Source organism: Phaethon aethereus, assembly GCF_964289735.1.
Source record: "Phaethon aethereus genome assembly, chromosome: Z".
Taxonomy (NCBI): Eukaryota; Metazoa; Chordata; class Aves; order Phaethontiformes; family Phaethontidae; genus Phaethon; species Phaethon aethereus.
The window spans coordinates 54,771,229-54,792,588 of NC_138577.1; the positions used below are offsets into that span (position 1 = coordinate 54,771,229).

The 21,360-nt window shown below is 38.2% G+C and overlaps 1 protein-coding gene across 1 annotated transcript; it reads right to left on the bottom strand.

The window, feature by feature from the left end:
• Positions 1 to 900: 900 nt before the first annotated feature.
• On the bottom strand, positions 901 to 20,650 carry PRRC1 (proline rich coiled-coil 1; the record flags this gene model as incomplete). The annotated part of the gene is made up of 8 exons (XM_082012826.1): positions 20,191 to 20,650; positions 16,017 to 16,400; positions 14,578 to 14,735; positions 10,634 to 10,736; positions 8,796 to 8,959; positions 7,372 to 7,475; positions 2,838 to 2,940; positions 901 to 1,110 (listed from the first exon to the last, which is right to left on the bottom strand). Exons 1-8 carry the CDS (start codon positions 20,282 to 20,284, stop codon positions 901 to 903), a joined length of 1,320 nt encoding a protein of 439 aa, XP_081868952.1. The 5' UTR covers positions 20,285 to 20,650.
• Positions 20,651 to 21,360: the final 710 nt, after the last annotated feature.

Below are 21,360 nucleotides of genomic sequence, written 5' to 3' on the forward strand. Positions count from 1 at the left end.
TTTAGAAAATCCAGGATAGCAAAGTAATACACATCTCACCATTTTCCGCATCAAATTGCTGACAACCTTAACTTTATAAAAGAAATTATGTAATTCCATATAAAATATGAAGTTTGGAAGCACTGGAATAAATTATGTTGTTGAAACTGCCAAGATAATTTTATGCATATGTGGTACCTGATCGAAAACCCACTGAAGCAACTTGAAACTTGTCTAGTGTTTTTAACTGGACATGAAATTCATTACCTTTACATAAAAAGAAAAAAGATGCAGCATGGAAAATGAGATTTCAAAATTATTTGCCAACAACTTCAACTAATGGGGCATGGATTTATCCTCTTCAGCAGCTCACTGTTATGTGTTGTAAAAACTATTCAGCATCACTCCTCAGAACTTATGTACAGACACCAAACCTATTAAGTGTTAAGTACCACCTAAACACAGGCCCCAAGAAAGCATCTAATTCAGAAGGTAGTCTCTCTGGATCGAAATGCACATATAACATATATGTTATGCTGTCAACATGTTTATATTACTAATATAATAGAAATAGCTAAACAATGAACCCCTTCTTTAAAAAAGTATACTAATATATCTCAGCAAATGCCTAGTAAGGTGTCAAATAATAGCACATTCCACTTCACAAACTGTAATTTTTTTTGTCCCAGTTACAAATGTTTGCTCTGATTTACTGTTTTGTGAATCATATTGGAAATAATAGTAAAAAATTTCACTTGCTCATTTCCACTATTGGAAATTATCTTCACTTCTTAAAAAGTAAAATACAGTTTACAGTTAGATTACAAATCTGTTGCATCCACTGAGAAACAGAGTATGTAGCTTTCATTTCAATTCTAGAATCAAAACCAGTATTCCTTAGTGTCATGGATCAGCCTTCTTTCAAACGGTCCTGGGTGGTAAGTGTTGTTTGTACATTCCTGCTAGAGCCTTAGCTGCACTGTAGATCATCTGTCGGCGGGACATGCCAGTGAATACCATGTGCCAATCAGTCCTGTTGACGTTCAGTATACTCTTCTCAAGCACTTCGCCCACGGTTACCAAGAGGCCTGACCATCTCAGACTGTAGTCCTGAGGAGTGAGACTCTTAGCCTGTGTAACATTTTGAGAAGTGATTATTGAAAGAGTTTGAAACGAGTAGTTTTGTTTCTATCTTCACCAGTACCAACTTTCAGAAGTAATCATTCTTCTATCAACAGGACTACATGGCAAATTAAAGGGTATCAGAACCCAATTTTGCCACTCAGCTTTTCAAAGCTGTAAAACCTCTGAAAAATAAGAACTAAAACCAATCTCATAAATGGTCACTCTACTGCAATTGGTACTACCAAAAAAAAAAAAATTAAACAGTTATATTCTGTTTTCTCAAAACAACTCCCTGAGGATCAACAGTTTTATTTTGAAATTCTTTACGGAAACATTTATTTTAGAAGAATTTTCAGACCAGAGTTCACTAATGTATGACTCATATCTGCTGTCAGGCAGCATGCAGTGACTGGAGTTTGGAGTAATTCCTAGTGTGTGCCTAAAGAAATGTAAACAATCTCGCAAAAAACTTCTACTGTTGATATTTAAGAACAGCACAGTACAGCATTATTTTCTATGGGATGAACCGTGATATTTCCAAGATTTAAATCTTGCCAGGGGAGGTTTAGGTTGGATATTGGGAAAAATTTGTTCACCACAAGGGTGGTCAAGTATTGGAACAGGCTGCCCAAGGGAAGTGGTTGAGTCACCATCCCTGGAGGTATTTAAAAGACGTGTAGACATGGTGCTTAGGGACATGATTTAGTGGTGGACTGGGCAGTGTTAGGTTAATGGTTGGACTTGATGTGAAAAGTATTTTCCAACCTGAATGATTCTATGATTCTATTTCAGAAATTTTACACCCTTCTCAGAATAGCACAGTCAGAAAAGGCAATCAATCTTGCCTTTTAGCTGAGGTCTGTATTTTCATGGTGGAATTAAGTCCAAGCACAGACTGAAAAAGGGGTATCCTTTATTTATTTATTAGGAATGACTTTTTGGAATACTAATCAGTCCAGTATGCTGTCTGTTGTTAATTAACAACATAAATACTAAGGCTTTATGAGCTTTTTCAAAAATTGAGAGGCAAGACCTCAATTCATAAACTTGTGCCTAAATGAAGTGTAAGCTACTTCACCGAATTGCTAACAAGTATATGTGTACACACAGACACTTCACTATTACACAGTTTTGTTGGCTTTAGATGAAACTCCAATACATGTGTGAAGTAAGTTATGGAAAGGAAACCAAGCCTTCAGATGGATAAGACTGCTTACTGCACTTCCTTGGTGTGGTTGCTTAGTGCATTACTTCAGCTGCAAAGACATCCTTCTGCACCTGAATAAGAATTTGTACTCTTATCTATGTAAAGATTCATGAGGGTTAATTTTGAGTCACTGACCCAGACTGATGACAATATTTCAATGTGTAAAGTTATCTTTCTTTTTTGAGGGAGTACCTCCTTGTGATTAATTTCTTTTTGGTTAGTATTTACTCTGTGATAATTTCTTCTTGGCATATTTCTTCTTTGTTAACAGAAGCTTCCAAGTGCCATGTACTGCAGAATGAGATTCTTGATCAAAAATTGCTTTGCCACAAATGCCTGAAGACTTTTAGCTAATACATAAACACAATTCAAATATAGTTTTTATCCTCACTTCTTAAATTAAAACATTCAGGTGGAGCAACTGGCAGTAATAACAGACATCATAAATGACATCAGAAATGAAATGAAAACTTAAGTCTTAGGTCTCAACTGTTAATCCAACATTGGCAAAAAACTGAAAACTCACCTGCTGAACATATTGCAAAGGCACTGGTGTTGCTTGGGTAAAAGCTTCCAGATGAATTCCATGAATTGGATCCTCAATAATCAGACATCCAATGTCAAACCACCTGCAATGACATGCAAGTTACTTTACTTTTGCATATTGAGTATCACTTAATTGAAGAACACATGAGTAGTTGAATTATGACCATTTTACAAATTCTACTACAAATATAATAATGAGTTTCAAAGTGTTTTTAAGTAAATTTTGCATTTATCAATTTATATATATAAAATTATAGTGCATGTGTATGCATGTAAAATACATACTATATATAAAAATATATAAAATACATGAAATGTGCAGAACAAAGAAACAAAGAAAACTGGTGGGGTGGGCATGTGTGCAGATACGTTCTTTTGGCCATATTTATTATGCTACAGTTTTTATTGAATCTTTGAAAGGATGTTTCTCATTAAAATAATCTTCCCTAACAATTTAAAAAATATCTATTATCATTCATGTTCTATATTCAGAAGATTTTTTGGTATGGCTAATCCTAACAATCATTTAAATGATTTACTCAAAGAAACACTTCTGCACCTTTCAGAAAAGATGGTGCCTGCTGTAGCAGATATGGTAAAGGCAACTGAAGCAGTACTCAAAATGGTTCCCTATCTAGCTTGCAGAAACACTAAATCATTTATCCCTATCAACAGACTAACAACCTGACATGATCCAAATAACACCAAGAGCACTGCATCATCACTACCTCATTGTATGCAACTCCTGTAACAGCTTTACAGTTGAGTTGCCACAGGAGAAACATACTCCAGGGAAAGCATAAACACAAAATCAAGGCCAAGAATCATGTAAGATTTAAAAAGGAAAATATTATTGTAGTTGTTGTTTCATGTGTACTATATACATGTCTACATATAAGTTGTATTTTATTCTTTAAAGAAGGGTAAGCAAGGATACTGGTTACAAAAAGAAACACAAGATTCAAACTTTAAATAACAACTGCCTGGGCCCCATAAGTTTTATGTTAAGAGTTTAGTGGAGCGAGACAGAAAGAAATACTTCACTTGCATCATCTTCATAGTGGGGAAGAGCGCACTGGAATGCTCTGTGATAGAGGACTACCTGCAACTATGGAAGACTGTTGAGAAAGCTTCATGGTTAAAGATAACTTGCTCCTAATTAGTAAAGGAGTTAAGAGTCTAAAGGGTAAAATACAGATAAAAGTTTGCAACCATTTCTGCAAACAATATTCAGGACATGCAACTGGAAGGGGAATTAATGTCCTTCAGCTGTCTGATGGACAACTGAGAATTTTAGCTGTGAGCAGCAACTATCTGTTAAGTGTTAGGGGCAGAGCTCTTAGTATTTGATGGGTGGTTACTTACTCCTTTGGACATGTGTTAATTATTGTGCACAGTATCAGCAAAACACTGACTGCATCCCTCATATTAGAACTGCAACACCACAATGCTCACTTCAGAATAGTAATCAATCAATTTCTAGGACTATGACATTTCATTGCAGAAAAAAACCAAGAGCCAGAAATAGAATCATAGAATCATTAAGGTTGGAAAAGACCTCTAAAATCATCAGGTCCAACCATCAACCTAACACTACCATGCCCACTAAACCGTGTCCCTAAGCATCATGTCTACACGTTTTTTGAACGCCTCCACTGATGGTGACTCCACCACTTCCCTGGGCAGCCTGTTCCAATGTTTGACCACTCTCTCAGTAAAGACATTTTTCCTAATATCCAGTCTAAACCTCCCCTGGCACAACTTGAGGCCATTTCCTCTTGTCCTGTCGCTGGTTACTTGGGAGAAGAGACCAACACCCACCTCACCACAACCCCCTTTCAGGTAGTTGTAGAGAGCGATGAGGTCTCCCCTCAGCCTCTTCTTCTCCAGACTGAACAACACCAGTTCCCTCAGCCACTCCTCAGAAGACTTGTGCTCCAGACCCCTCACCAGCTTCACTGCCCTCTTTGGACACACTCCAGCACCTCAATGTCTTTCTTGCAGTGAGGGGCCCAAAACTGAACACAGGATTCGAGGTGTGGCCTCACTGGTGCCAAGTACAGGGCCATGATCACCTCCCTGCTCCTGGCCACACTACTTCTGATACAGGCCAGGATGCTGTTGGCCTTCTTGGCCACCTGGGCACACTGCTGTCTCTTGTTCAGCTGGCTGTCGACCACCACCCCCAGGTCCTTTTCTGTTGGGCAGCTCTCCAGCCACTCTTCCCCAAGCCTGTAGCATTGCATGGGGTTGTTGTGACCCGAGTGCAGGACCCAGCACTTGGCCTTGTTAAACCTCATACAACTGACCTCAGCCCATCCATCCAGCCTGTCCAGATCCCTCTGTAAAGCCTTTCTACCCTCGAGCAGATCAATACTCCCACCCAGTTTGGCAGCTGTGATAAGATAATCTTTCAGATGAAGACCTGGTCATGTCTCAAACATGGTTCTTAAGAGATATGTGACCACAGAGAATGCACAGGTGTTGTGAAACCAGCTATCCAAGGGATGGAGGTAGCACAAGTCCTGTGTAGGCAGGTCAGTGTGGTTCTCCCAACCCCCTCAGAAGCAACCGGTGCATCAAAAGGTTATTCATTGCTTAACTCCCAAATGGGAGGGGCTCGACCACCAGAAACCCTCTATTCCACCCCCCCCCACCAAAAGTTCTAGAAGGTTAGACTGTGCATGAATTAATGGGCATTACCTGATAGAAACAGACTATATAAAGCCACAGGTTTGCCTCAGGCAGTAGCACGCATGCACACCACCACTCTGGCACTAAGACGACTACGACAGGGTGGTGATATTACCAGCCCCCCTTCTCTCTCTGTCTCTCCCCCCCCCCCGCCCTTCTTCCCCTTTATCTTATAAGTTTAGAAACTTTCACATTCTCCGTTACCTACTGGTTAATAAAGCATAAATAATCGTCTCAGAGTAGTTGTCACTGCTCTTATTTATCAAGCAGAGGATCACCAAAATTACCTAGCCCAGGCCCCACCAAGCACAACAGGACAGCAGCATCTACAAACTTACTGAGGGAGCACTCAATCCCCTCATCCAGGTCATCAATAAAGATATTGAACAAGACCAGCCCCAGAACTGAGCCCTGGGGAACACTGCTTGTGACAGGCCACCAGCCAGATTTAGCTCTGTTCACCACAGCTCTCTGGGCTCAGCCGTCCAGCCAGTTCTTTACCCAGCAAAGAGTGCACCTGTCTAAGCCACGAGCCACCAGCTTCTCCAGGAGAATGCTGTGGGAGACTGTCAAAGGCTTTACTAAAGTCCAGGCAGATAACATCCACAGCCTTTCCCTCATCCACTAGGTGGGTCACTCACATGTTTTTTGTAACACCATGCAAGGAAGGTTTTGGTGTTTCTTATTGAATAAAAATTAAAAGTATACATTAAGTTATTCTTTGTTTCTACTGTAACTAATATCGAAGATCAAGAAGTTCTTGGGGCCTGTCATGTGTGGACAGAAGAGCTAGCATTCTTTCAGTAACACCGCAGTCCTGGGTGAGCTCTTTCATGTCAAGTACCTTAAGCAACATTTTGAGATTTAGGAATCAGTAAATTCAAAGGACAAGAACAGCAATTATTTTGAAACAGATCTCATTGTCATAGTTACTCTTTTGTGGAAATATGGTAAAGCATCTAAATCACACTAGATGGAAATAAATACTAAACAAAAATTAAAACACATTAAAACACTTCATAATCTTATTTACTTCAGAACATTCACCGTCCATCTTCTACTAAGGATACTAAATGTAGCTTTAAAAAAGGAACAGAGCATGAGTATGTGTCAAAAAATAAATCAAAGCCTGTCAGAGAACAGAAATGCAAACATTAGAAAAAAACATTTAAGTTTGCATTAAGAAAAACATGACATTGTCCTTAAGGTTTTGGAAATTAATTATAACATTTTTATATTATATTATAATGTATATTTATTATAATTAATGATAGTTACTTCAAGAACTGTCTGTCAAAAAGCACGTTAAAAAATCAAATTGTAATGTATTTGAAAACACCATTTTTATGTCTGTGCAGTGCAAATTAAAAGTAGTAAGGATATTCTCGGTGAAGGGAAAATGGATAGTATATTATATGTGATAAACTCATACTGGAAGATGTTCTGACCTATGTAGTAATACACTTCGAATTGCATACAGTTTCAGAGAAAGAAAAGAGAGAGTGCACACACAAGAGTGAGCAAACCACTAGCCAAATTCCAACTTTTACAGCTCCTTAATTTTGTCAGTTCAGTATAACTTCATTGCTTTTTTATATTGTGAATCTTGAAAAACCTGAGAAGTTTTTGAACATTAAAGTCTCAAGATGCCTGGACAAAAAGTTGAACATCACCAAAATCAAGTCTGCCAAAGTAATACTGAAGAGAGACTCTCTTCTTTCTTCTGCCCAGAGTGATACGGCCAGCAACTCTTTATAGGCCCCTCTGAGTCAAAGAATATTCCTCCTCCACCCCGCCCCAAATATATTTAAAGTTCTCACTTGTCAGGAAGCAATTCCTCAATGAAGTTTTCTACTGATACAGCAGGCTGTTTTTCATGTATTACTCCTGTCCGACGCAAGCTGTCTATCCTTTCTTGGGCTCCCTAAATGGTAACATAAGCTATTAGACAACATGCTCTTTGAATCACAACATAGTACAATATTTAAAGATGAATGCAAAAAGAACTCTAGAACATACTTTTCAAGATAAACAGAAAATATGAGACATTTTGAAAATTACTCTCATTTCTATGTTAGAAAAACAAAGAACTCATGAAAAGCCGTAACGGATTCCCGAACAGTAACAAAAACTATGATAAAACTAATTAAATATTTTTAATTTGTTATTTTTCCATGAAAAAGACCTAGATTAGCATGCAAAGAATACCTAACTTGTAACTGTGCCAAGTTTCACTATTAGTTAAAGCATCAGTATATGTTTCTGTTACTCACACTGACATTTTTGCAGCTTAAAATTTGTTGGATTTAGATCCTTTAAGAGCTTTGGACCAACTTTAAGAAAAACAGAGAGAATCTCTTTGTTGTGGTACCTATATAACTCAAATGTAGGTATCATTTGCTCCAAACCTGTTATCACTCTGAAGTTGTAACAGAAATACTACTACTGCTACACTGCAGTAGCTAAACAGGTAAAGGAACATATACATTGTCCTCCTCCACCTCAGTATAAAATTGTATTAGCTAATGTATTGTTGATATGCTTTATTCAGCTGTGAACACCACCACAGCAGTTAGGAGAAAATAATTCCTTTTTAATGAATAAATTATTTGCTTACATTTAAGAAACAGAACACGAAATAGTTGTTTTCAGGGTTTTTAGTTATTGGCCAAAGAGATGGTTGCACATAGATACACCTGACAAACATGTATATTTAAGTCTGGTGAAACAACCTTTGCTAATCCTTTCTCTGGGACAGCCCAGCTGTTTGCAAAGCTGCACACTGAATTCTTACTTTTTACATCTAACATAGATCTGTTCATGAAGATCCCTGTCAAGTGGTGATCAAACTATCTTTGATCTACAGAATTAATGGGGAGACAACTCAGCCCCAAAGAGTCGCTTTTAATTTCTAACATTCCCAACAAGGTGTGCTAGTAATAGACTAAGAAGAAATGCCTGATATACTTTGAAACTACAGTAATATCATAATATATGCTAGATGTGATAGCAATCAATGACAGCATAAGAAAACTGACATAAATGGTCATTTGCTGTGATTGTGTTTGCAAAAACCCCAAAAACTATTTCAACAAGCAGCTTTAAACTGATCTAATGACCCAGATGGCAATTGAAAAAAAAAAGGAAACATTTACCTATCCCACAAATTGGTTTTCCCTTTATGGGAAAACAGATTCTTCTGGGAAATGTTTCCACACTCTCTTTTTGCATTGGAAGTACTTACTTTTAAACCTGCAGCATAGCCCACAGGTTGGGGTGCGATGTTAGACTGTGCAGCCTCTCCAGTAACAACAGCCATTCCAAAGACTTCTTGAAAGGCATCTCGAATTGCTGCGACTTTTACCTCTTTATTAGAGGTAACCACTATGTCGAGTTCTCCCCCAGTTTCTGCAAAATACATATATATATATATATATGCATGTATTTTTCCTCGTTCCCACTATAAGCTAGTTCAAATACAAATTCTACATCTTAAGGGTATGCTTCAGTTTCTTTCCTCTTTCTCATGCACTGTACAAAAGTTCTTTCATGAAGCAGAAGTAACTTAAGTTAGGAAGTTAGATGAATAGCTAAGTGATTCAGGGATGAAAGACAGAACAGGAACTGATGATTGCTCAGCACATGAAAAGAGCATACCACTTAAGATGACAGTTCATGGATTTAGGAGAATAACTCAGGACATCCATTTCTAAAGATGTTTTGATGTTCTGGGAAGTGGTAAGGAATGTTGGTGTGACACACAAACTCGTTCGTATGAAAGGGACCAAGATCACAGAATGTCACAGATCACAGAATGGTAGGGGTTGGAAGGGACCTCTGAAGATCATCTGGTCAAACACCCTTGCCAAGGCAGGATCACCTAGGGCAGATTGCACAGGATCACATCCAGTCGGGTTTTGAAGGTCTCCAGAGAAGGAGACTCCACAACCTCTCTGGGCAGCCCATCCCAGTGCTCTGTCACCCTCACAGTAAAGAACTTTTTCCTCACATTGAGATGGAACTTCCTGTGCTGCAGTTTATGCCCATTGCCCCTCGTCCTATCACTGAAAAGAGCACTACTGAAAAGAGACTGGTTCCATCCTCCTGACAGCCACCCTTCAGATATTTATAGAGATTGATAAGGTCCCCTCTCAGTGTTCTCTTCTCCAGACTAAACAGCCCTAGGTGTCTCAGCCTTTCCTCATACGAGAGATGTTCCAGTCCCTTATCACCCTCGTACCCCTCCGTTGGGCTGTCTCCAAAAGTCCCCTGTCTCTCTTGAACTGGGGAGCCCAGAACTGGACACAATACTCCAGATGCAGTTCACAAAATCCAGTGAACAGCTGTTAAACAAAAAACGGTGAATACCACAGTGCTTCTCCTTCCTATTAACTTTCAAGATGTAATTGAAATGCTATGCTTTTCCTTCCAGGCTCAGTGCTTAGCAATACTTCAGACTTCATTAGACCATTTTAGAACTTTAACGTTCCTACTGATGCAGCAACAGCTTCAGGTTTGCTGAATTTCCTCAAAACGGTATAAACACTATTAGGCTGGAAAAGTGGAACAGCTGAAAGTCAGAAGAAAGCCTCAAAAGCTATGTAAATACCTCTGTCCTATAGCTCTCTGAGTATGCCTGCCTTTTGGCTTGTTTCAACTTTAGTGTGATAGCTTGCACAGTCTGTGATCCAACAGAACACATACAGCATATTTTAAATCCAAATCTATAAGGCGTAAGTAGAGACACAGTAGGAGAAAACAGTATGCAACTTAGGGATTATAGACAAGGTATCGTCACCTTTTTTTCTTATAACTTCCTCATCTTTCACAATCTAAATTAAAGGGTATTACTATGCCACTATCTAACTCTACTGGACTACAAAAGTCAAATGGACCTCAAGACACACATAAAAAGTCAGCCTTCCGTATAGACAATACACTTGAGAAATCAGTATAGTACTGTAACTTTGAATTAACACACTACATCTACAAAATTCAAGTGTAAAAGTAGTGTGCTATTATATTATATTAAGCTCTCTAACATTTACATGTATTACTTAACGGTTTGTCACAAATACTTACTGATATATGGAACCATGCCAGGATCCAGCGTTGTTATCATGGTCTCTACTGAGTGTTTGGTTTTATCAAGAACAGACTTCACCATGGGATTCTCAGCTACACCCTAAGTTTAAGCAAATAGATTTCCATATTATCTTCTGGTTCCGTCCCCCCCCAAATGTTACAGTTAAACAAGCAAACAAAAAACAAGTATTAAGCTGCTATGCACTTTTCTTACCACATCTATACTTAGTAACATCTATTGTATCTTACTCCTCAGCACAAATGCTACAGGATAAGACTATCAGTGCATGATGTTTCAGTTACAACATAAAGTTCAAATACGATCTTTACCATCCTCATCTGCATTAATGCAGAAACAGCCCTATCAGTGGCGGTAGGCAACACACTTGATCTAGGCATATTCTGGGACCAGAAGCCTTAAGCATTTAGCAAAGTTGTAGATTCCCAACGTTAGTTATGGGTATCAGACTAGGTAGCTAGATTTAGACTGTGATAACTCAAGCCGAAGAGTCTCTCTTTTCTAACCTTCTTAACAACAATAGAATCTATTTTTGAATGGCCCATTACTAACAAATATTTCTAGAGCAACTGAGCTGGAAGTCCTTAAGTTATAAACAGATTCTAAACATTGCTGGAAAACATTCTACATTCTCCAGCCAAATCGTAGGTGGAGCTCCTGACAGACCTAAAAGTTCATTAAATATAAATACACTGCCCTGTGTCTTGCAAATAGTCTTAATGACTGCTTGTGTCTTACCAAAAGTTTACTTAAATTCAGGTAAGATCACAGGGTGAAATAAGAAAGATACCAACGCTGAATCATTGAGAGGTAAAGCACTGGAAACTATTTTTCAGAAACCTGTTATAAAATTTCTTCAGTAACCAGACTGCTTTCAGTCTATTATTAAAACCGCCTATGTTTGTATTTGTTTCACTAAATAACAAGTATTACACAGGACAGCACTGTGCACATACATTTTTCCAGAAAGTGCTTGCTTAATACACCTACACAGTATTTCAGAGAACTGCAGAATCATAGTAGTTTTAATTATCTCAGAATAACTTTTGCTCAGCAAAGCTTAATTCCCACAGATCATAGAATGGTTTGGGTTGGAAGGGACCTTAACGATCACTTAATTCCAACCCCCCTGCCATGGGCACAGATACCTCCCACTAGATCAGGTTGCTCAAAGCCCCATCCAACCTTTGAATGCTTTCTATTTCTTTGTAGCAAGCTTAAAGAAAAAAAACCCCACACTTCTACAACTACTGAGATATTGTACAGCTACTAATAATGATTATCTTATCCCATGCCTCATGCTGAAATAGTTCACTACTGGGTTCAGGTACTCCTCTCACCACTGTGCAGAAAACTAAGCCTGACTATAGAATTTGGTAAAGAAAACAAAACAATTACTCACTCCAGCAGAATTAAGCTTTTTCAAGCCAAAGACCACTGTAGCCACTTGTTTCTCATGAACATAATACAAGACTTTTCTGAATGGTAGCATTCATTGCGTAATACATACACTCTTGTGACTACTCATGTAACCACAGGATGCCATCAAGAACAGGGAAATTTATATTCCTCCTTCAGCTCTCTCACAATTTGAGGTTTGTCTGTTGTTTTAACAAAAACTGAGTGAATGCTATGAGACCCTTAGAAATATTTTAAGTAGGAATTTCCAGTTCTAGCATCTTTCCAGCAATGCAAAGCCAAGCAGTACTTCTCCCATCAGCAGCCTGGCCGTCTAACTACCACAAAGTCATTATACATTTCCTGCAGAGAATAAGGTTCCTCAGCACTAAAAAGCTCCTTCTACTTGTGGAATATGCCTTTATGTTCATCAGTCTAGCATAGGCAGGGAGAAATAATCTATAGTTCTATAGCTATGCAAAACATGAAGTTATCACAACACCATGAACCATAATGCAGTTAAGTTTGGAATTTCTCCAAGTCAATTCTGGGTCAACATAAATCCAAATTGCTCAAATGGACAACCTTCCACATTAGCAGAGCACAAACACAAATCATTTGAATATTCAGGTCCTGGCTGTCTTCATTGCTCAAACCATCAAATATGCAAGCTGTCAGGTGCAATGACTGCAATAGTATCCAGCTTTGCCTCTAACAAATTATGTAGAAATCAGTCTTGTAACTGTTATGAGACTGCTCAGCCATCTTTGACAGACCAAAGGACATGAAACTGTCTCATTCAATTCTAGACCATTAATTTGTCAATTTTAGATTGTCACAGTCTTGAGTATTATCTACCTTGAAGGAAATCTGGAAGAAAGGTGTATGGTTTCTTAAAAACACCAGAAGAAAAAGGGTTTTTCAAACCACTTCAAGAACAGAAATAAAGATAACTGCTGCAACTACTGGGTAAGCTCTTCAACAGGGAATCCAGGATGCGATGCATGTAATAATTACCAGTTAGTATCACACATTGTGGCTGACCTTTAAAAAACACCGTCTAATGTGTGCTTACGCACATAAAGAACTTGATGGCTTCAGTATAAATAATGATTCCTCATTCTTCACCTAGAATATTCTCAAAAAGAGGTCACTGAACACACAGGGCACATGGAATGCTTAATACTTCAACAAAAATCTAGATTTTATTGTTGAAGTCAATGATACAGACTTTCTCCATAAATAGAAACAGGACATCTTTTGGATCCTACTGGTATAAAGGCAACAATCATGTGGATGAGATTGGCTTTTCAACTAATTTGCAATTGCAAGCTCTGGTACTTTCAAAATGGCTACAGAATCATGTTACAAGAAAAATGTTCTCTTCTGGAACATTAGCATCTATTGTAAATATTAAGAGTAATATGATGACTGAGAAAAGGACATTATTATTTAAAGGAGAAAAGAAGATGTGTTTTTAGGATCACGAGAAGACATCCCTCCTTCAAAAAGGTGTGACGACTGTGCTCTGACTGTACTGATGAAGGATTAACTTGCTCTTTAAGACTGTATCACCATCAAGATCTGTATTTCTAGAATAAGGGAGGGCTCAGTTTGCCAGGTCACACAACTTTTTCTCCCAGCTTTACATGTTCAAAAGGGCTTGAAAGTCCCTCCAAAACTCTGTGATACCATTGGGACATCAATCTTCTTGATTCTTCATCTTCCCATTTAGTATGAGACAGTAGAGAAAGTGGTGTTGCTCTTGAAAACAGTTCAGCATTCATGCACAGTCCTTAGATCTTTTTACCACAATCTTTATGATGCTACTTATATGTAGCATTTGTCACAGTTTTAAAAACCATACAGGATAATGAAAGTCTACTAGTTGCTGCTTATTTCCTCTGTACAATTAGATCGCACCACAAGGAGCATCTATTCCATGCTATATACTCCACGCCTTCCAGCAGAATAGAAAAATCCTACAAAATATCTTAAGACACTTCTTAGGTAAACTGTTCTTTGGTGGAAGAAATATGTATTTGTCTGTCCTTGAAGAGACTTGTTTGTTATAGAACAGGCAGGACTTACATCCCATAGAAATCAAACTCAATTCATTAGGGAATGATAAAGAAACAGGAAATACAAAGAATTGTGGTGAGGTAAAATGGACTACATCCAGTCGCCGTGAAGTAAAAATTAGCTTTGAGGTCTTAAAGAGGTTCTGAAGCTTCAACTGATGTAAGAACATGTGACAGAACCTATTAGGTATGCATATCTTCCTGTTACAAGCATTAAATTTTACCTAGAACATTCGCATTAGCCTAGTCCTCCCTCTTCTATACAGAGGAAGAGCAAAAGCATAGTTTCAGTAAACACCACTATTAAAAACAGCCACCTTGCACATGAGGACAGAGAAAAGACAAGATTTATAGTAATACACATTTAAAAAATAAGACATGACTTGTTATAGTCACTAAAAAATGGTAGTTCCTTGTGAAGAGTAACAGGTAAAACTCCATACCTTTATAAAACCCCACAGTCCTCCAGCTGGTGCTCCACCTTGAGCAGTAGATACTCTGGGGTCTTCACGCTCCTCAGGAAAAGTGATCGCAGAACCAGTTCCAGGAGCCAAAGGAGATGAGAAAGTTGCTTGTTGAGTAATAGGATCTGCCAAAACACCTAGTAAGAGGGAAAAATAACACAGAAGTGTTCATTTATTGTACTGCATTCAATTTGTTATACTATAGCTGCATGCAATTGTTTAACAGGAAAATGAGCAGGAAGAACAGAATAATACTAGTCTGATTCACTTCATTTCTTGAAGGCCCCAGAACAATTCTGCTTGTTAAAGGTTAGTAGATGTAACTACTTTAAATTAATTATAGACAATATATATAAACAATATCTGCTAATAGAACCAAGACTGCCTGTACATTATGTATAAAACTAAACATTTTTTTTTTCTCAGCAGGTTAGCTTAACAGCGGTGCTTTTTATTGGATTCAAACTTTCATAGTAAGCCCTCAGCAGAGGAAAAAGAGGAATGGGTGTTTGAATAAAGAGATAGGAATGTTCTCATACATAATAAAAGAGAGAGAAATGGGAAATTTTCTAACCCCGAGTACTAGAAATTAGTAGCAATAGAAAAAGGAGCAAGCAAATTAATATTTTAAAGGAAAACAAAAGAAATCCAAACAGTAGAAAATTTAAGCATGAGCCTTTGCCCCATTACTCAAGCCTATTTTAACAGATTTTCCAACACTAGCCTTAATCAAGAGTTATTTTTATTTTACACTGCACAATTGATAGGTCTTTTTAGACATTTTCCTAATAGAGACTACTTAAGAGATATCACCAATAATAGTAAAAGCCTGTCCAAATTGCAGTTGAAGAGCCAAGTTTCCATTCCACTAGCAGAAAGTGACATCAGTTCAGCAACTACAGCAATGCTTGCATGGAAGGTATGTAATTCTAGCTGTCCTAATGCAATAGAGTGGCTGGAAACAAGAAAATAGAAACTGGTGTCATGTGATGAACAGCTTGTTATAGCTAGCTTTTGAGAGTAAAAAACTGACAATTGTGAGATTACAGCCTGACACATCATTCGGTGGAAATATAATGGCTGAAGTTGACTCTCTGATCTAAACAAAAGATATGTATATATGTTCACCTGGGCTTTCCTGTGAAGATTAACAAACAATAAAGCTCTCACACAAAGATTCTTCAGTCAGCCTCAACTGCTAGCAGAACTCTACTTAAAGAGGACTCTCTGTCCTAGACAATGACTGTATTTTAAAGGCTACTCTCCCTTCTTCTGAGTGCAGCTACATTAATTAAGTGCACCCAGAACAATTAAAAAAGATGAACTTGCAGGACTCTCCTAAAAGGAGTGGAAAAAGCCACCCAGGAGCTCCCGCATCCTGTCTCACAAACACAAAAGCATACAAACAAAAAGGTTACCTGTGACTGCAGGTGCAGAAAATGATGGCATCAGTGGGCTCTGTGGTGCTCGACCAGCATGACCTCTGGTAATGTCATAGGTTGAAGACATGGAAAATCCTGAAATAGGGGGACCAGTGGGAGGCACAGGAAGACCAGGGCCAGTAGTAGAGCTTAATGGAGGAGGTGTAGAGAACTGGGGCATGGAGGTACTAAAAGCTGAAGGGGCAACAGGAGGTGGGACAGGAGTCAGAGGTGGTGCAATAGTAGAAACTGTTGCAGAAGGCACAGGTGGAAGAGAAGCCGAAGTCATCATAGGAGGCGGAAGTGGAGACACTCCAGCTGGCAAGGGTGGTGAGTATGCAGGAGTTGACACGCTTGGTGTAGCAAGGGGACTGGACAAAGCTAGGAAATAAGAGGAAAAAAAAGAATTTTAGAAATGCTGAGCCTTCATCTCAGAGATACAGGTACACATTATTCAGATATTTCACAAAAAGTTTTGACCTGATCTCCATTTTTCCCTTCAAAGCAAATTTTAGTTCTGCTTGAGTTTACATACAACAAACACCAACAGTGCTCAATTTTTGGTGATAGTATCCTGTAAGCCACGTCTCTTTTTCTTGCATGACCCTATTTGTCATAAGGTTAAAAAGATAAGTCAATATTTGGCTATGAATTTATAGCAGCTGAAGACTGCCTCAGAATTTCTAGCTAGTACTGTTCTCTCTAAGTGACTGCTTAATCAACAGGAATAATGATTATGCAGGAAGAAGTGCCCATCTTTAAGAATAAAACATATGCTCACCTGGAAGAGTGAAAGTTACTTCAGATATGGTTCTATATACTTCAGATGGGCTGAGCAGCAGGCAGCCCTCTCTTCCCTGGCACCCAGCTTCCTAATCTCTCTGCTTTCTCTGTTTCAGTCTGGCCCTCAGCTGATCCTTGAATAAGCCAATTTTGCTCTCTAAACTAACTTTAGCCAGCAAGAAAAACAGAAATGACCATTTCTGATAGCAGTAAGCTGTTGGATCAGCTCAAAGCATCTCACTGGCCTCATCCTAAACATCAATGACAGTCAAATGATATGCCAAGTTGCACTAATACACTGGTTTCCAAACTTTATCGCACACATCTAGCAGTAAAAAAGTTTTGAGCATGCACTCCCCCAATTTATGTAAATTTATTTATAAATTAATTGCAGATACCACTGTACTAGTGTATTATGTATATTATAAAACATACACAACAGAAATTAAAGAAGGATGAGATAAGATGAATGAAAAAAATTATTTTTTTAATTTATTATCAGTACAAAAACTTTTCTGCTCCCACTAAGAATTGTTTTACTAATATACTATTAGTATAATAATATAGTATGTTAATAATGGTTAACTTACTATATAATACAATTATTAATAATAATTTTTAGTGTGAACAATGTGGTTGAAGAAGCCTCTTTTTAAATCTTGGTTTAACACCTTACGATACAGCAATTTGAATGTCTGGTTCTATGTTCAAATTATTGCAATATTTGGCTTTAATGGTTATAATAGCTGGAAAAGATACCTCAAAGATACATAGATACAAATGGAAGATGTTGGCTGTCCTTACTAAATAATGCTATTAATTTTCCACTCCCACTAACCAATTATGCAAAGGTTTTTCTTGCAATTCACCTAGCAAATTTCCATCTTCCCTGATTTCAATCAATTGTTTGTGCAAACTAATTAAGAAGGTGTTGCACTTCGGTATTTTTAACAAAGAAGTTCAAAACCCACTGAAACTCTTCATTTGGAAGATGTTTTACAGAGGTCAAACAACTCCCTTTGCAATTTTATGTGTACAGAGCTGACAGCTTTTATATGTGAGACTTGTATTGGTTTTGGCAACAGGATTGAATAATGATGGAAACATTTCCAAATATCAATTTTCAAACTGCTCTCTCAAAAGCATGACTTTCTTACAAAAGTAGTCACTGTATCATTCCTTGTTGAACCATCACCTTTAGGTCAAACGGACAAATTATGAGTGCGTATTTTTTTTAAAGTATCTACTTGGTAGCACACTACTGACAGACACCACAGAAAATGTCAGCAAATCTAGGAGACTTGTCTTTTTGTAAAAGAAAAATGTTCATGTCATCTTTAAGTTCAACAACACTTTTAAACACCTTGCCACATGACAACCAGCAAACCTCAGCGCGATACAAAAAAATTTCATGGTGACTCCCTATCTCATTACAAAGTATTGTTAAAAAATTTACTATTTAAAGATCATTTTTATAAAATTAAACACATTGCTAACATTTCTGGCTCCAGTTTCTTTGCTGCAATAGCTTGCCCATGAATGAGGTGGTGAATACATTTCCTGTGTGGCGATATCTCTGTAACCTTATTCCAGAATCCATTTTTATCCTAGTGAAAGCAACTGCTCCATCAGTGGTTACACCTACTGAGTTTTAATAAAAACATTGCTTCTATCAGAGAAGTCATTTACTGTTAAGGATATATCTTCTCTGGCACATCCCTGCTTTAGCATTTGACAATGAAGTAGTTCTTGTGTATTTTATGATTGAAACAGAATTTAGCAAAAACCGTAAGCTGAGACATGTTAGGAACATCTGTACTTTCAGGCAACTGAATAGCAAACCTTCCATGCTGTGTAATTTGTTCCAATACTTGTTTCTTCAAATTCTCAGCAGTGTTTTTCTATGTGTCTTCCAACAGTATTTTCTGACAAATGCATTTTAGTTTTTCACCATATTGTTTTCCATGTATTATTTCAAACATTTTTACCATGTCAGGAAGAACAAGTGTTTCCCCTATGTACAGGGCTTTTTGTCCTCACTGTTAGGTCAGGAATCTTGGGCTTCCAGGATTTATCATTAAATTTACTGAATTGTTTAATTAAAATTTTATTATTTTTTAATTTAAAACTAATTTTTAAGTACTGGATTCAGTACTGTATGACTTGAAACATTAAAAAAAACAGCAGAGGTTGTTTTCATGTTCTTAGTTTTTAGTTGTCTTGCTAGTGGCTTTATACTATCCTTAGCTAATATCTCAAGGCACAATACACACTTAGGGCAAGGTTCATCTTTAACAGTGGCAGATACAAATTTGTATTACAAATAGTCCTCTTGAAAATTTTGAAAATTTTTTTGCCAACTTTTTGTCAGATCTGACTGGACTGTTAGACATATTACAAGGTAAAAACAATGGCAAAGAGCTCATACTAGGAGTTGGAGAAATGTCAGCTCTTCCATTTTCTTGTTGTTTCCTCGTGCTCGCATTATGAGCAGTATTTTCAACCCATGGTCTCTTTGCAGCAATCTTTAAGTCACTTGTCCATTTTTTGAGGGTCAGTACAGTTAAAACTAGCTAACATAATCCATAAATCCACTTAAGCAGGCACACAAACTGCAAGGTGTCGCAGTATGATGAAAGTGAGCAAACGAGCAAGGGTGCCACTGTCAACCCCTTTGCACTGTTGAACAGCCACTCTTCCCTCAGGACACGTGAATGTCTGACATATGGACCAACTAAATATTAGTTGGACACTAAATATTAAAGCTTAATTTCTTTCTTATTTTTTAGAGAAATATTAATGGAAGTTCTAGTATTTTCTTCCCACACTTCAACAGATTGCTTTGCACATCCCCTGGGGTAAGGGCTCCTCACTCTGGAGTCCACTCCACTACTGTACTCCAGATAACAATACGTGTCAGAAAATCAAAAATTTGGTGTTCAGAATATGGTGTTCAGATTCTTGAAAAATCAGATAAAGTGCTTTGATTACCACCCACAATACTAAAAACAAGTGATTATCTAGGTTTACCACTATGCCCTACAAGACTGTAAATTTATTTTATTTTTTAACTCCCTTTATGCTGCTCATCTAACTGTGCATTGTAGTGGAAGGTATTATTTCCCTCGTCTCACACCCTTAAAAAACACAAGTGCACCCACATGACTTCATAAAAAAGTTTCAAGAATAAAAAAATGCTTAAACATTCTGTATCTCAGATGCATGTCAGATAAGAGGCACACTTCCATGATTAAGAAACAATTTAAATTCTTCCAATTAGTCTGGAGAAGAGCACTGTAATTATGCTGATTGCAAGATTTTTGGATGAATGGCTGTACTTCAAGAGACAAGATTAAATATGGCCAAGTTGCTTAGGAAGTTTCTGTACCTAATGAGACAGGTGTAGCAGCAGCAGCAGCCCCTGCTGTGCTTGGTGGAGGTGTGCCAGGTGGAGTTGACTCTATTCCACTCTCTTCCATCATTTTCCTTCAGCTATGAAAAGCTGTGACAAGAAAAAAAATGCGTATCTTGAGAAACAAGGGAAAAAAGTTCGAATCATAACGTAAAGGCCACAAGGCAGTGATTTACATTCCTGAACAGAGCAGGTAATCCAAATGTCAACTCTAAAAAAAAAAGAAGAAAAAATTGACTGATCTCAAGTACATAATTATCCAGTATGTCTCATTTATCCTGTATCTTCCCTCTATTTTTAGCACTGTGATAATACCTCAAACTCCAAGCCACTTTCTAAAAACCTTACTGTGCATGCCCAGTTACTGCTTCCAATATATACTGGTGGTACTGAGATGAGTAATAATAGAGAAGAAATTACACATTGCAAAACCCATATCCCATTGCAAGAAAAACATAACTACGGGGTAGTATTTTGCTGCATTATTGAGCTGTAGTAACTCAAAAAAGGACCTGCTATTTTCAGAGCTGATGCATGACAGGATGCAAAACGTGGCATAAGGCAAGACAGAGGGATGAAGTCCTACCCTTCTGGCAGTGGGGGACCATGACTACCTGTCCTGGTTTCAGCCAGGATAGAGCTGGTTTTCCTCACAGAAGCCAGTGTGAGACTGTGTTTTGGATTTGGGATGAGGAACTGTTGATAATGTGCTGATGTTTTGGGTTGTTGCTGAGCAGTCAAGGACAGTCCAGCTTCTTGTGCTGGCCTGCCAGTGAGCAGGCTGGGGGTGCACGGGGAGCTGGGAGGGGACACAGCCGGGACAGCTGACCCAGACTGGCCAAAGAGATATTCCCTACCATCCGACGTCATGCCCAGTACATAAACTGGAGTTGGCCGGGGGGCGGAAATCGCTGCTCAGGGACGGGCTGTCAATCACGGGGTGGTGAGCAATTTCTGTATTGGGCCTCACTTGTTCTTGTACATTCCTTTGTTGGTATTATCATTATTGTTCCCTTCTTTCTTTCTGTCCTATTAAACCGTGTTTATCTCAACCCACAAGGTTTTTCCTAATTCTCTCCCCCGTCCCACTGCGGGAGGGGGAGTGAGCGAGCGGCTGCGTGGTGCTTAGTTGCCAGCTGGGGCTAA